Source organism: Python bivittatus, unplaced genomic scaffold (assembly GCF_059951505.1).
Source record: "Python bivittatus isolate LINGU-HERP-01145 unplaced genomic scaffold, Pbiv_v1 ctg000200_np1212, whole genome shotgun sequence".
NCBI lineage: Eukaryota > Metazoa > Chordata > Lepidosauria > Squamata > Pythonidae > Python > Python bivittatus.
In genome coordinates, this window is record NW_028277040.1 from 19,188,341 (window position 1) to 19,203,787 (window position 15,447).

General features: G+C 40.1%; 1 protein-coding gene across 1 annotated transcript in view; it reads left to right on the forward strand.

Moving 5' to 3' along the window:
• The first annotated feature begins 1,616 nt into the window (after positions 1 to 1,616).
• The window catches only part of PDE11A (phosphodiesterase 11A), a 174,766-nt gene continuing 160,935 nt past the window's right edge, over positions 1,617 to 15,447 (forward strand). The window contains exon 1 of the mRNA XM_088135821.1: positions 1,617 to 2,438. Coding sequence (XP_087991947.1) covers positions 1,617 to 2,438 — 822 coding nt within the window. The remainder of the gene's footprint in view (positions 2,439 to 15,447) is intronic.

The following is a 15,447-nucleotide window of genomic DNA, read 5'->3' on the forward strand; positions in this document are numbered from 1 at the left end:
ATTTTTGAAGCCGTTTTCATTCATGTCCTTGCACCCACACAGGCTGAGATCCATAATATCGATTTAGCTATGAAATGTGCTCCTCCACGTGTGGGTAAGAATAGCCCCACATCAGTCCATGTCAATGGAAGCGGGCGGATTTCTGTCTCGTGGCCCGAGGAGGCGCAGAAACCTCATGCTTGCAGTTCCTTCAGCAGATCTTGGGACTCGCACATTTCTGTGGAAAGATAACCACGTGCTTAGCCAGTTCGGGGGAGCATCCCTTTGTAGAAGCCAGCCAGCTTTCTCTGACTCTGGGTTTCTGTCATTATTCTTGCATATTTGTGAGTACCGAACAGAAAGCCATTGCCCCAAGATCTTGCCACTGCATTCTCTCCATCCATCGCAAAAGCTCGCACTTTCCTCGAAGCAGCCTTCCTACAGAGAGAATTTTAAATATTAACTCAAACGTAATGGCGAGAGTTGCCATCTAATGTGGAACCATTCCATTAAAATCAGCAAGGTCTACGTCTGCATACTTGTATTTAAAAAGGGTGTGTGCGTGTGGAGGCTTAAAAGGTCCAACAGTCTTGAAATCCCCTAACACTCCCCTAACAAACTTACGCACAGACAGAACTCAGTCTCAAGCAAAAACGCGCGTAGTTACAAATCACGCACACACACAGTCTCTGTCAATATTCTTTTATCCGTTTTCAAAAGATTTTCCCTCTTGCACACGTACAACTCCACAATCTAATTATGCATCTCGCGATAGACGCTGCCCAACAGCATCTATCACCGAGCTTGCCTGTCTTAATGGAAGACCTGGAATACGTTGAGATTTCCTTTGGCGAGCCATTAGCCAGTACCACAGTGGTGCAATTTCTCCGTTTCGGCTTTATGAGAAGAAGGGCGGGGGGATGACGGCAATCGACATCCGCCCCTCCCCTTTAACGCCTTCATTCATTCTGCTGCACAAATTCCAGCACAAATCGCCTCCAGCCAGAAGAGAAGGCGCCGCCGGCTTCTGCTTTGCATCTCTTCCCCTCCCTCAGCTCACGCGTCCTCCCCTCCCCGCCCTAATTTTTTCAGCGCTCCGATGGCCGGGTTTCGCAGGAGCCGTCGCCAGCAGGAGCAGTAGTTAGCAAGGAGGACCTGACGCCCGTCTCCAGGGAATCCGCGGTAGCTCCGGTTGGGTAATTGGGAGCGGAGGAACGGAGAAGTCCGCAGGAAATACCTGGACGCGGGAAGCAAACGGTGTGTATGTGCGTGCGCGCTTGGGGGAAATGTTGACACGCCGAAGTAAAATCGAGAAAGAAGGCGACGAGCTTGGAGAGAGGAGGGCAGAGGGAGATCACTAGCAAAATAACAGGAAACGGAGCGAAAAAGCGGACCATTGCCCAATAAGACGCGGAGCTCAGCACTGAGTGTCTCCATTCAGAGACCCCTGCCCTGAGCAGCTTCAGATGTCCGCGTGAGGGGTGAATGGTTTGTAACCACCTTTGGTGCCTTCTTGGGACGTGGGAACCAGTGGGCTAGGGTTCCCGCCGCCTTTATGATACACGTAGATTGCGGCATGAGGCATAAGTAGCGCCAAAAGTTCCTTTGGTGGAAGGCGAGGCAGAACTACAGGGATCATGGCAAACTCCGCCGGCTTGGACTTTGCTGCAGTGGAAGGTTTCCTGGACAGACACCCGGAACTGGTGGAGAAGTGGCTAAAGAGGAGAGCCGCCCTCCTTAACAAAGCCGTTCCCGGGGGAGCGCCTGACCTCAGCGACGGTGGGGTGGAAGGGCGGCCGAGCAGTCACCACAACGGGCTCTCGCCGCGGGGCAGCCCCTCGTCCCCAGTCCCACCTAGCCTGGAGCCGACGGCCGGCGGGCTGCAGCGCCGAGCGTCCCAGAAAGAATTGAGGAGAAGTTTCGCGCGCTCCAAGGCCATCCACGTGAACCTGACCTACGACGAGCACCTCCACGCCAGGGCTCAGGAGCCGCTGAGCAGCGCGAGGAGAAGGGCGCTGCTGAGGAAGGCCAGCTCGCTGCCGCCCACCACGGCGCACCTGCTCAGCGCGCTGCTCGAGTCCCGGGTCAACCTGCCCCAGTGCCCGCCCACCGCCCTGGACTACAAGCGCCACCTGAAGCAGCACAACGAGCGGCAGTTCTTCCTGGAGCTCGTCAAGGATATTTCCAACGACTTGGACCTCAGCGCGCTCAGCTACAAGATCCTCATCTTCGTCTGCCTTATGGTAGACGCCCTGAGGGGCTCCCTTTTTTTGGTGCAAGGCGGCGGCGGCGGGAAGAAGAGCTTGGTCTCTAAGGTCTTCGACGTCCACGGCGGCACCCCGGTCCTGCCTTGCTACAGCACGGAGAACTCCAACGAGATGCAGCTGCTCTGGGGCAAAGGCATCGTCGGCTACGTAGCCGAGCACGGCGAGACCGTCAACATCCCCGACGCTTACCAGGTACGGCTTGCGTTCAGCAGCCCCCGTGGCGACTGATCGCCCGCGGTCTTAACGATAACGGAATAACTTTACAAAACTAAGGTCTCCGATTAGACGGTTAAAAAAAGAAAACCGAAACAAAATTCTGCCACAAATTCATACTTATCCAGAACGGCAGCGTGGGAAGAGATCTGTTTAGGCGAAAGGCATAATACCTTGCAGAAATTGAGGAGGTCTCCTTCTGGAGCCGGTTATCTAGGAGCCATTGTACATGTTCTGTGGCGAGTTCGGGGGGGGGTACAGTATTTCATATTTGTTTATGATGAAATATATGTTTACATATAAATACAACGTGCTGTTAGAAAATGGTGTTTGCAATCAGAGTAGTCAAAAGAGGGTCACTGATCGGTTTGTGTGAGTGTGTGTGTGATTAAAGGATTCAGATGAGAGGGAGATAGATGACAGCAGTTGTATAATAATTTATGGACAAGAATCCTACAGATTAAACTAAAGGCTCATCTAGTCATGCATTCTTTTTCCACAGTGGCCAACCAGAGGCCCATGCAAAACCTTTCTGGCTGAAGCAAAACATAAGCATTCCATTTTATTCTTCAGCAATTAGTATTAGGAGGTTATTCCTGCCTTGTCTGCTAAACTTAACAGGTGTCTTGATTAATAGCCATGATAGTATATCATCCCTCAAATAAGTAAATGTACTTCTGTTCACTTGTTTAAGTCCAGTTGGATCCTGAGGGATAGTAGTGTTGGACATATGAAGGTGCCTATCGGTGTATTTGTAGCAAACCACAATAATGCCAGAATGACAACATGCTTGTAATGATAGCCATTATGTACTATATAACTTTACTGGATGACTCAAGTTTGGTTAGGAAGAAGAATGGAGAAAAAAACAATGTAGATTTTCAATATCCAACATAAGTTACTAAATCTATCCTATTCCCTTAAATCACCCGTTTCCTTTTAAAAATAAAAGGCTTGGTTTGAGTTTCTGATTGTGTTCATTTGTATTTATTCTAGCTGTAGAGATGGGACAATCAGAACAGTACATAGTATTTAAAGGGCACATCATGGATTTATATAAAAGCACTTTGGTTCTGGCTGTTTTATTTTTAATTGCTATGTATCACTTCAGAAATAATTTGGAAAAGATGCAAATTTGGTAAATATGGGAGTGTAAATATAGAACTCTTGTTCATAGGCATCGATGGGAAGCAAGTGACAAAACATCTGTTGCAACTTAAACTCTATCCTTACATACTTATCTGCAACATCATGATGCAAATATGAAAAGGTGGAGCTCATATCTTGATGTCACAATGCACAGGTAGTTGTGTTCTCATATCAACATGATCAGCAACAGATATCTCTGCTCTTGACTGTGACTTTTTAAAGCAGCCATGCCTTTTCCCAGGATCACAGGGATGCTCTCTGCAGCTAAAATGTGATCCTGGGAAAAGACTTGACTGCTTTAAAGAGTTGCAATAGAGTCACATGCCCTTTTTGAAATTAAATCCAAAACATTGCACATACCTAATTTTTAGTCCTTGTTCTAATACTCCTTAACATGCCATTTTCCTTTTTAACTGCTACTACATATTATGTAGATGTTTTCATTGACCCCATGAATTCTTACCAGATTAGTCATCACCAGAATTTATTAGCCCTCCTGGTTATTTGTATAGACAAATTCACTTGTAGAAAAAGCAGGATTTCTTCATGTGGTTGGCATAAAGAGTAATAAGGACATTATTAGGTAGACGTGCCAAGGTTAGTATATAGGACAGTGCTACTAAATGTGAGAAGCTGACTCAGTTGACCCTTCTTAGCAGGGACAAAGTCAATCTTGTTAAGGGATATTATACCTCCCCTCTAGAATGATTGATGCCAATAAATTAAATTTGGCCAATGAAAACACTATTTTATGTGGAACAGACAAGATAGTAGTAAGATTGTTGGCTAGAATAAATGGCTTCTATGTAGATTATAGTAGTGGGAGTGGAGGGGATACATCTTGATTTTTCTGTAAATCACCATCCAAAACACACTATTTTATTTTTGGCTTCTTACTGTTTAGTAACCTATAGTAGGTCATTTTCACTCCCAAATATAGTTCATTTCCATGCATATTTCATAAATACAGATAGTGTAAATTTGATTGATTGATTATATGCTATTAAGTTGTTGCTGACTCCTACTGGCCACATAGAAAGATTTTCTCCATGACAATCTATGCCTAACCAGGTCTTTCAGGACTCCCAGTGGTGTACTAATCACCACTGTAACTGAGTGTATTCACCTTGCTGCTGGTCAGTCTCTTCTCTTCTTTCCTTCCACCTCTCCTAGCATTAGAGCCTTCTCCAGAGAGCTAGGTCTTTGTATGATGTGTCCAAAGTAGGATAATTTGAGCCTGGTCATTTGGCCCTCAAGTGAGAACTCTGGGTTGATTTGTTCAATGATCCATTTGTTTGTTTTCTTGGCTGTAGTTGTAAATTTAGACTTAAATTATTAGAAGGCTATGAAATTACTTGTGTAAAGCTAATTATTCCTGTTCTATTTACAGTTTTAATAGATTAACTTTCATAGTGCTTTCCACAATTTTATCTACTAAAACACATTGATTTATGGACTTTTATAGTCTCACTGTGAATGTGGGAACTTCTGCTTTAAGAAGCAGAAGGGACAGATGGATTACAAAATGCTTGTGATTAAGATCTGGAGCAAGTTACAATATTTATTAAATCTGTTCTGCAGTATGTTCTTCCCTTACAAGGTCAGTCTTTAGGTCTTGACTTTTCATCTAATAGAGTAAGGTCATTGATTTAGCCTAACCCTGTGTGTCACTCTGGTTTTGGAATTATTTCAAGGCTCATTTCTCTCTAATGATTCACCTGCTTCTAACACAAAGAGCTATGGACTTTGATGTTAAGCAGGGATTCGCTGTGGAGGGAAAATGCTGTATATGATAATTCATCAAAACTGCTTTCTGCTCCTGTAAGCTGAGCCCTTGATCCATTTTACAGCTTTTTTTCCCTCCTCTCTAGAAATGAACCTGTAGATTAACTTCTGTGCCTATTGTTTGCAACAAACTGCATTATGTTTATAAAAAAAGAGTTCAATTTGAGTAAGAAGGATAAATACTGTTAATTTATAAAGTCAAGCAAATATGAGCTACTCAATCCAAGGAGTGTGGAATTACTTTACATCCTGCTCAAAAACTTTCTATTTCTTTTCCATTGAAAATAGTTGGGTTCTAATAATAATGTGTTGGTTACGATGGCAGGAAAAAAAGTTTGGATCTGTATTGTTGTGGTCATTGTTTCTATCCATTCATCGGTGTATTCACTTCTTATATGTCATGCTACCTCTCTATTGTGATTAGTGTGTTACTTCCTTGCAAGTAGCCAGACAGTGCCTGGATTGCAGAAATCTACCTCAGCTTACTGTCCTTTCAGTGCATTGAACTAACTCTTTTCAGCATGACCAAGGATATAATGGTGGGAGTTGTTTCCCAACACATGTAGAGGACTGAATTATTAGTGACGTCAGTAAGTTTCTAACATGGGGCAATTCTAGGTAATGATACAAGATTGAGTGGAATAGCTAATATCCTAAAAGACAGAAAATAACTAAATTAACAGGCAAATGTAAAATTCTTTAGTTAAGCCACAGAAATCTAATGCAGAGGTACAGGATGGGGTGTACCTGGTCTGGTGATAATAGTTAAAGGGAACAAGTATGATCAGGAAACTAGAAATCAAATCTCAGTTTTTATGAGAGAAGTTCAACAATTTAGGAATATTTTGTTTTGAGAAAACTGGGAAAAGGAATTACCATAGGCATCTGTTCCTAACCACAGTTAGGTCAAAATGATAAAACGTGTCGTGAAGTGATCCCACAAGCTTCACCCTTACGTACTTGTATCACAGCATCCCTGTCAAGAGGCAGAATTTCCATTGTGATACACATTTTGTCACTTGCCCCTTATCCCCTGTGGAGGCCTATGAATATGAAATCATTGAAGAAAATAAAGACCTATTCTCTATTGCTCCAGAGTACAGGAAATGAAATTATAGATCTAAGTTACAGGAAAGTAGATTCTGATTAATGTTGACGGGGGGAATCCAAACACTTAGAGCAGTTAATGAAATAAAGAGCAGTAAATGAAACAATTATCCAGAGAAAACAATTGTCCAGAGAAAACAATTATCCAGAGGGGTGGTGGGTTCCCGTTTACTGGATGTAGTCAGATGGAGCTAGTCCGATACTTTCTTTTAAATTTCTGCACTGAATAGGCAGTTGGATTTGATAGCCTAAATAGACCTTTTCAAATTGTTTAATTCATGAATTTAGTTTTTATTTTTAACTCCATTTAACTCTATTTTTCCTACTACTGCTTCTGTAGAGCTGTTGTAACCAGGCTGCAAAAATCTGGATGGCTAGAGATGGCAGCAAAGAGTTAGTTTTTTGCACCTCTCTGCTGCCATCTAATAATCACCTGTAGATTTGCAGCCAAAAATGATAGTTCTAACATTTTTTTTTCCTAGAAAAGAAATTAAACAAATTAAATGACAGAATAGTTTGTCATTTATAGTGCTGTTTGGAGGTATTAGGAATTCTCTATGTGAAAGCACCTATAAGAATCAGGAGTAACCCTTTACAGTGGTACCTCGGTTCACAAACTTAATTCGTTCCACGATTCTGGTTGCGAATCGAATTGGTCACGAACCGAATCAAATTTCCCCATAAGGTTCAATGTAAATAAGGTTAATCCATTCTGACCCCTATGAATGTGGTTGCCAACTGATTTTGGTCGCCAACCAAATCAAATTTTCCCATAAAGTTCAATGTAAATAACGTTAATCCGTTCTGAACCATATGTATTTTTTTTTTAACCACAAAAATATGACACAAAGTACAGTACAGTATGAAGAAAGAGAACACTAACCTTGCTTGAGGCGACTTCTGGTGTGGAGGACAGGAAGGCGGGTGGGGAGGCGGTTATTGTTTGGAAGGAGAGTCCCCCTCCATAAGGACATTGGGGAGATCTTCTTCAGGGATTTCCTCTCTTCTTTGTCTCTTAGCTGCAGGCTCAGTTTTGGCAAAAAATCTGTCTAATGTCACTTGTTTTTTCCTGCGCTGCATAACCCTCCGGAAATGAGAGACCACATTATCGTTCATCAGATTCAACACTCTGTTCATTACAGTTATGTTGGGGTGGTACTTCTCAAAGATATCCTGGCACTCATTCCATTTTTCCATACTGGATTTTATCACATCACTGCTAACCTCCTCTCTGTCTTCCTCTTCCTCGGTGGAATGCTCCTCAACAAGCACCTTCTGCTGCTCACTCTGGAGTTCAGCAAGTTCTTCCGTGGTAACTTTCTTGTTACCTTCATTATTGCTCTGCATGTTCTTGTCACCTTCATTACCGCTCTGCACTTTCTTTTTACCACCATGCTTGCTCTGCACACAGCAAGTGTCTGTCTGCGACTGCGATAGAGGAAGCCACGACCACATGTCAGAGCAGGGAAGATGGCTGCGGGTCGTGTTCGTCACCCGATGTGGAGTTCGCAAACGGAAGCAAAATTTTGTGAACGCTGCTGTTCGCGAACCAAATTGTTCGTGAACAGAAGCGTTCGTGAACCAAGGTATTACTGTACCTTGTAGGTTATTAGCCAGCTCATGCCTACTCTCAATGCACCCAGAGATAAATGAAATATTAGAATAGTCATAGATTTGAAGAAGTCTGCAAAACCTCAGAATGGTCAGTGAAGGAAACCAGGTATACTTTGTTTTGACTACTAAGTGTTCTTTTGAATATTTTTATGGATCTAACCCTAGGCCCTTACTTTATAGGGAGTTACAGGATTTGACACTCTTCCCTCTCCTATTTAACATCTACATGAAACTGCTGGGAAAGTTCATCCAGTGACTTGGATTTAGGTATCATCAGTATGCTCTGATACATCTCAGCCTCTGGTCACCCAAGTGATGCTTTCAGTGTTTTGTCTCAGTATCTGGAGGCTCTGGGGATCTGGATAGGGAGGAATAGGCTCGGTCATATTCCTGATGAGGCTGAGTAGCTATGAGGTTTGGGACCACCCAGTCCCAGAGATTCTTCATCTCTAATTCTGGATGTGGCCATACTCCCTAATCAGAAATGGTGGGCAATCTGAGGGTCCTCCTGGATTCATAGTTCTTGCTGGAAGGATAGGTGACAATCATGGCTAGGAGGGCCTTTGCACATACCTTTCTTGTGTGCCAATTATGCCTGTTCCTGGATCTGGAGGCCTTGCTCATAGTCATATGGTGACCTCTTGCTTGGATTAGTGCAGTGATTCTCAACCTTTTTGAAGCTGCCGCCCCCCTAAGGAGCGGAAAATTTTTCAATGCCCCCTTTGTGAAAATCCTGTAATTTAGGGTATGGGGAGGAGGGGGAGTTACTGAATTATAAAAGGCAAAAATTTTAAGTATTTTTTTTCAGTAGACTTACACACCAAATTTGTTCGATTTAACTCGATACTTTTGCCCTGGAAGGTAATTGCATTCCTTTTATTAAAATTAAAATGACTAATGCAAAAAAAAAAAAATGCTTAAATGCTTTTATGTAAATACGTTTATTTCAAAATGCTGTAAATACGTTTTTTTTATGCTCGCTTTTAAATTTTTTTATTTTTTATTTTTTTTATTTTTTTTGCAAATGCTTTTTTAACGTTTAAAAATTCTTTATTCTTAATTAGATAATTAAAAAAACAGCAAAAAAATACGCTAAAATTTTTTTTGATGATAGTCCACAGTCCTGGGTAGAGGCGATTGATGTTACTTTGAAGCCAAAATTCTGTGAGACGATCACCATTCTGGAAGCTGGCTTTCAAAGTTTCATTAGTTTCTCAAAATTAATAATTCACGACCACAATAAAGAACTAATAAGTGCACTTACCTAGCCGACTGGCCAAATAAACAATGAAAGTAAATCGAGACTGAGGGGAAAAAACAGAAATGAAGCGAACGAAAAGCAACTCAAGAAACACGGGTCAAATCAAACATTCATATTGAAAGGACGCTCAACGCACGCACTGCGATTAATCGCACGGGAAAACAGCTGACACATGCGCTGTGCTGGTTGGGATCGGAGAAGAATCGTAGTGTCGAGTTCTTCAAGGTCATCCTACCTAGAATACAAATTCGTCTCACCATTCTTAGAAGTGCGTGAGGGCAGCCGTCGCATAAGTTCGTTTTATTGCTGGTACAAATGGTGTAAACCGGATAATCGATTTAATAATTTTTGGGGGGAGTTTTAAAATTAAGTTCGAATGCCAAAACATGCTCATCGCCCCTCTACCGCCCAAAACATACCCACTGCCCCCCTTCCGCCCAAAACAAGTTCACCGCCCCTCAGCATCCTCCCACCGCCCCCGTTGATTAGTGTAACACACTCTACATGGGGCTGCTCTTGAAGACAATTCAAGAAGCTATGGCTGGTCCAGGATAGAGCAGCTTGAGTAGTCATGAGTCTACCTTGGCATGCCCAAATAGCACCACTACTGTGTGAGCTGCCCTGGCAAATAAGTTGCCTTCTCCAGGTAGGCTATTCTTGTTTTTCCTTGTCTTCTCTGAACTTCCTTTTTTTAAACAGCAGCCAGCAATGTATATAATCCTCCCTTTGAGCTAAATTTCTCTTCTCTATCCCATACAGAATGTTATGCGCTATGTTTCATTTGAGGGTCAGTCTGATTTTTTCCACTGCATTACATTTTTCCTTATTCAGTTTTTCATATATTCTTGACAGGATCAGTGACAGATAACATGAGGCTCAAGGCTCTACGAAGCACATAGTACATCAGCCTAATATTGTATGAAGTGCCAGGAAGGACATGAAGATTCAAAATCAAGAGAGCAGAAACTATTACACCAGAACATGCCTTAGTTCAGCCTTTCTCAACCTTTTTACCCTCAAGGAACCCTTGAAATAATTTTCAGGGCTCAATCCCTGCATAAAAAATATATCTACAGCTAGTATTGCATAGCACATTAAATTAAAAAAAATTTTTTTTCACAAACTCTCTCAGAACCTCTAGTGAACCAGAGAAAGGCTGCCTTAGTCTTTATGTAACACAGTTCTCCTCTTTGTTTAAATCATTATTAAAAACCTTCAAGCTTGTTGCCCTTGCTTATTGTATTAACTTTAATTTGATCTAATGTGCTCCTGGAAAGGCCAATATTTCTGATGTGCTCTGCATCTCAAATATGAATGTTGTTTTTAGATGATCAAACAAAAAGCTTTATTTTTTGTGAACTGGCAATTTTTAGTATGCCACAGTTATATATTGTAGTTATTATAGATATATAACAAATAACTTATCTAAACAAGAGGAAATTTTGTGTATAAAGAATGAAGGGGCTTAGAAGGACTCTTTGGTGTTGAACAAACACAAGTGAGCAACAGATGTTGCCATTCAGATCATTGTTAATACCCATAATATACTACTTAAAAATTAATAGCAATTGTTATTTTTTTTTAATATCCTTTAGTACTGAACACAGCTAATTGATTATCCATGAAGTGAATATACAATCAGATTGACAGATAGATATGGAGAAAAATGCTTTGTATTTTCATCTACTTTACATGATGTACAGAAGAATGATGACACTGAAAATAAAGTTCAAATGTTTTGGAAGGACACATTTCAGCACTGCTGAAACCTAAAGGCATTTTGGCAAAAAAAAAAAAAAAAAAAGCCCAAACCCTCTCTTCTTCCTAAGATAATTATTTAAACTTAAACTTTAAATATGCCTCAGAACATAAATATGTTTTAGGATGATAAGTATTGATGCTGAATATTCAGTATTCCACAGAAAAATGGACAGGATTGGACACATTTTCACTATTTTTTAAACCTTCTGTTTTCCTTCCTTGAATCCTGATGAGTTTGGCACTGAAATCACCACAGGCTTTACACTTGATTCAGTTTGATTTGGATTGTATTTCTGCTGGCATATGAAATTGCTTCAGAGTCAGGTGAAATAGTGTGCAAAAATATAAATTTGTGCTAAAAGCATGTCTTTATATATTTACTTATATATTGAAGCTCCTTTAGGGGATTTTATGCAGCTTATTATGAGGCTGAGATCAGAATGCATAGTTTCCAGGGAGTTTTTATTAGCGAACACATTAATGATCTGGAATCAACTGATATTTATACTGATACATAAATGAACTGCTTTCTAGCAATTAAAGACATAAAATACTTCAATTTTATTATATAGAACTAAGAGTTGAGTATATCAGGAGAAACAAAAATAAATTGAATGCAGTGGGAATGGGGTACTTAAGAATTTGTACAGTAAAACAAGTGATAGTATCAAAATGAATGTGTATTGAATACAAAATTCTGCTGTGAAAGCCAGAACTTTGAGGACTGGTTGACGTCATTTTTCAGCACCACTGTAACTTTGAATGGTCGCTGAATGAATGGACATAAACCTTGGACTACCTGTACATAAAGGACAAGGTAATGGTTGAGAGAAAGGAGCAGGCTGAGGAAGTTATGGTTAAATAGAGTTGACAAGGGAAGTGAGAGAAGGGAATGTGAATTGGTGTACAGACATGGTAACAAGAATGGTTTGCTTCAGGAAGGAATAGGGGTATAGTAAATGGTGAACTAGATTTAGCTATATTTCCTTTTCTTTTTCATCTCATTCCTTTAATTTCTTTGGCTTGCTTTTTCTTAACTTCCCTTCTGTGCTTTGTATAATGTTGCTTACCCCAAAAGAGAATAGCAGTAATAAGAATAGTATGTATATATGTACTCCCAACATTTTAGCTAATGGTACATTTGAGATTCTCTAAGTATATATGAACACTCTCATAAAAGGTAATGTGGGTGTGACCAGTTAGAAAACATTCATTAATCAGAATGGCTTGTTTTCTGACACTGCCTCTTGCCCTCCAAAACCCCATCCAATTGAGGCTTGTTCAGTGACTCCTGATTGAACAAACTCATTCACAATTTATCAGATTAAATACCACCCAGGTATAAATGTAATGTACATTGTTTAGAAGAAGATAAGTATACAAATTAAATACAAATTAACAAACTGATATTCATTTCAAAGCATTTCTTTGTTTTTCAGGGAGCTTTTATTTAAATCCTTCACATGCATCATGCTTAGCTTAATTTGTTTTATGATAAATTATTTTCTTCTATGTTGTTTTTAATACACTAAGCCAATCCTGATTTGGTAACTATTATTAATCAAAATATGAATACAAGTTACATTGTCTCTCTTCTATATCAGATGATGTATTTAATACAATTAAGATAAATTAGCTAAAGTGCTGGCATCATGTAGGAAATTAAGGGCCAAAATGTTACAGGTCTAAGTAGCAATCTCTTTGGAAACATGGGGAATAAATGAAGGCTGTATAATTGTCCTTAGAATGGTTTTGTCATAATTTTAAATATTGTTTTCATTACTTAATGGAAACTTTTTTTCTCTACAAAATTGTGCATTTTGTTGATAATTATTTTCCCAAAAATTATCAGCATATATAATCAGCATATTATTCATTATTAGCATTATTAACGGGCCTGTAAAATTTTTATGGAATGAATGATCAACAATATCAACAGATAAGTAATTAATTGAGCATAATGCATCTATCTACCTATCTGTTGATACAACATATCAGTTCCACAAAATACATTTCAGTTCCTAATTTATTATTGAACATATTATGATAATACTCATTTTTATTCTCTTAAAGCTAAAACAGAATGCATCATCTCTGGCTGGCAGAAATACTACAGATTCAGGACGTCATAGTTGATACTGAAAATGTACTATATATTATTGTAAAGTTGCTTTGTTTTGATGCTTCCTCATGGTTTAGGATTCTTACTGATGCAAATTTGTGGTATTTTCATGGAATTGCTATCAGAATGTTCTAGAGCAGAGCATTCTGACCAGACCCTTGCCCTTGTGCCTTTGTTCAGCAAAAGTCCAGTCTGTTCTCCTCAGTTCTTTAATTGCAACAACAGTAATACTTCAGAAACGTTTCTCAGTATGCGCTGTCTTTAAGGCACTATGAAATGTTGCTCTTTTATTTTAGTTCAGTTTATTTGTTTTTATTCTGAGCTTATTGCCCTGTCACCTGCCCAGCCTTCGCTGCCATAGTGTTTATAGCCTTGAAAACCCTGTGAAGTAAGCAGTAAACTTTCTCAGATAAAAACCTTTTATGCTTGATTCATTTGGGCAAGGAACATGGAATGCAATGTTGCCCTCACTGCCAAACTGTCACTAAACAGATTTCCCACAATTATTCCTCTAATGTACAGGCTTTGCTTTAGGGAAAAGCTCTATAGGCAGCTGCATCTAAAATTACTCATCCTTTAAAAGATACCAGCATACCATAGACAACCTCAAGGAGCAACTAGAACAAATCATGACCCCAGAGCATACAAATATATTGACAGTCACCATCAAGAACACATTCCAAAGACAAGCTGAGGAAAGAAAAACAAAACTTCAAACTAAACTACTCAAACTAAACCCCAGAAACAAAGAAGTACCTGAACCTGAATGGGTAATCAACATGTCCAGCCAACCACTATCCACTGCAGAACACACTATCCTCCAGAAAGGCTTCAACTATAACATGGACAATGCTAATCAGCTAGAATTCTGTGCAGCCTTAGAAGCAGCATTTAAAACTACAGGACTAACCACCGAAACCCAAGAAAACATAAGGCAGACAGTGATACCACATATCAGAAGAACACAGTATAAGCACCAACTCAAAGCAGAGGACCGCGCAACCCTCAATAGCCTAAGGAAGCACTAAACCATCATCATCCTCCCAGCAGACAAAGGCCGAACCACAGTTATTATGGATAAATCACAATACTTGCAAAAGGCCAAAAAGTTATTAGAGGACAAAGAAACCTACATCCCACTTAACACCAACCCAATAGAGAAACTAGACAACCTAATCAAGAGAACTCTTAATAATCTAACTAAGAAAGGCCAGATCACAGAAGAGGAACAGTGGTGGATGGAAAGCACCATCCTCCCACGTTTCTATGGTCAACCAAAAACACATAAGCCTGACATATCTCTCCAACCAATTGTATCTTTACCAGGGACTCCAACATACAACATAGCAAAAGAACTGACAAAAAAGTTTGGACATCTCACAGAGAACAATGAATATTCTATCAACTCCTCACTACAGTGTCTCCAGAAAATCAAAGATGTACACATAGATGAAGATGAAATTATGGTCTCATTTGATGTCACAGCACTCTTTACATCCATAAACCCGGAACTAGCAAAAGAATCCATATTAGCAGTACTATATAACACACCCAACCTAACCAAATACACCCAGATTGAAATACCCAGAATCATGGACCTCATCAACCCCTGCCTCACTACCTATTTTCAGTTTGATGGACAAATATACCAACAAATCAGAGGCACACCCATGTGATCACCACTGTCAGGACTCATAGCAGAGATTGTAATGCCACACCTAGAAACTATAGCACTTCCACACATACAACCCAAAGTATGGATCCAGTATGTAGATGACACCTTTGTTATAATAAAAAAGGAACAACTAGAGAAGACATATGAAACCAAAAACAACATCTTCGAAGGAATAAAAGTCAGAGAGGAAGAAAACAACACACTACCCTTCCTGGATATCTTCATCAGCAGAGGAAGCAGCAGCAAAATAGAAACCCAAGACTATTGGAAGACAACCCACACTAATCGAGTATTCCATTACCAAAGTAACAACCCTACCTCCCACAAGAGGAGCTGTGTAAGAACATTATTCAAACAAGCACAAACACATTGCAGCAACCCAGAACAGCAGAAAAAGGAAACAGACCACCTATTCAACATCTTCCAACAAAATGGATATCCATGCAAAGTGCCTGACCACTCAACCTACTACAACACAACCAACACAAGCTATGAAAAGGATAACATCAGAAAC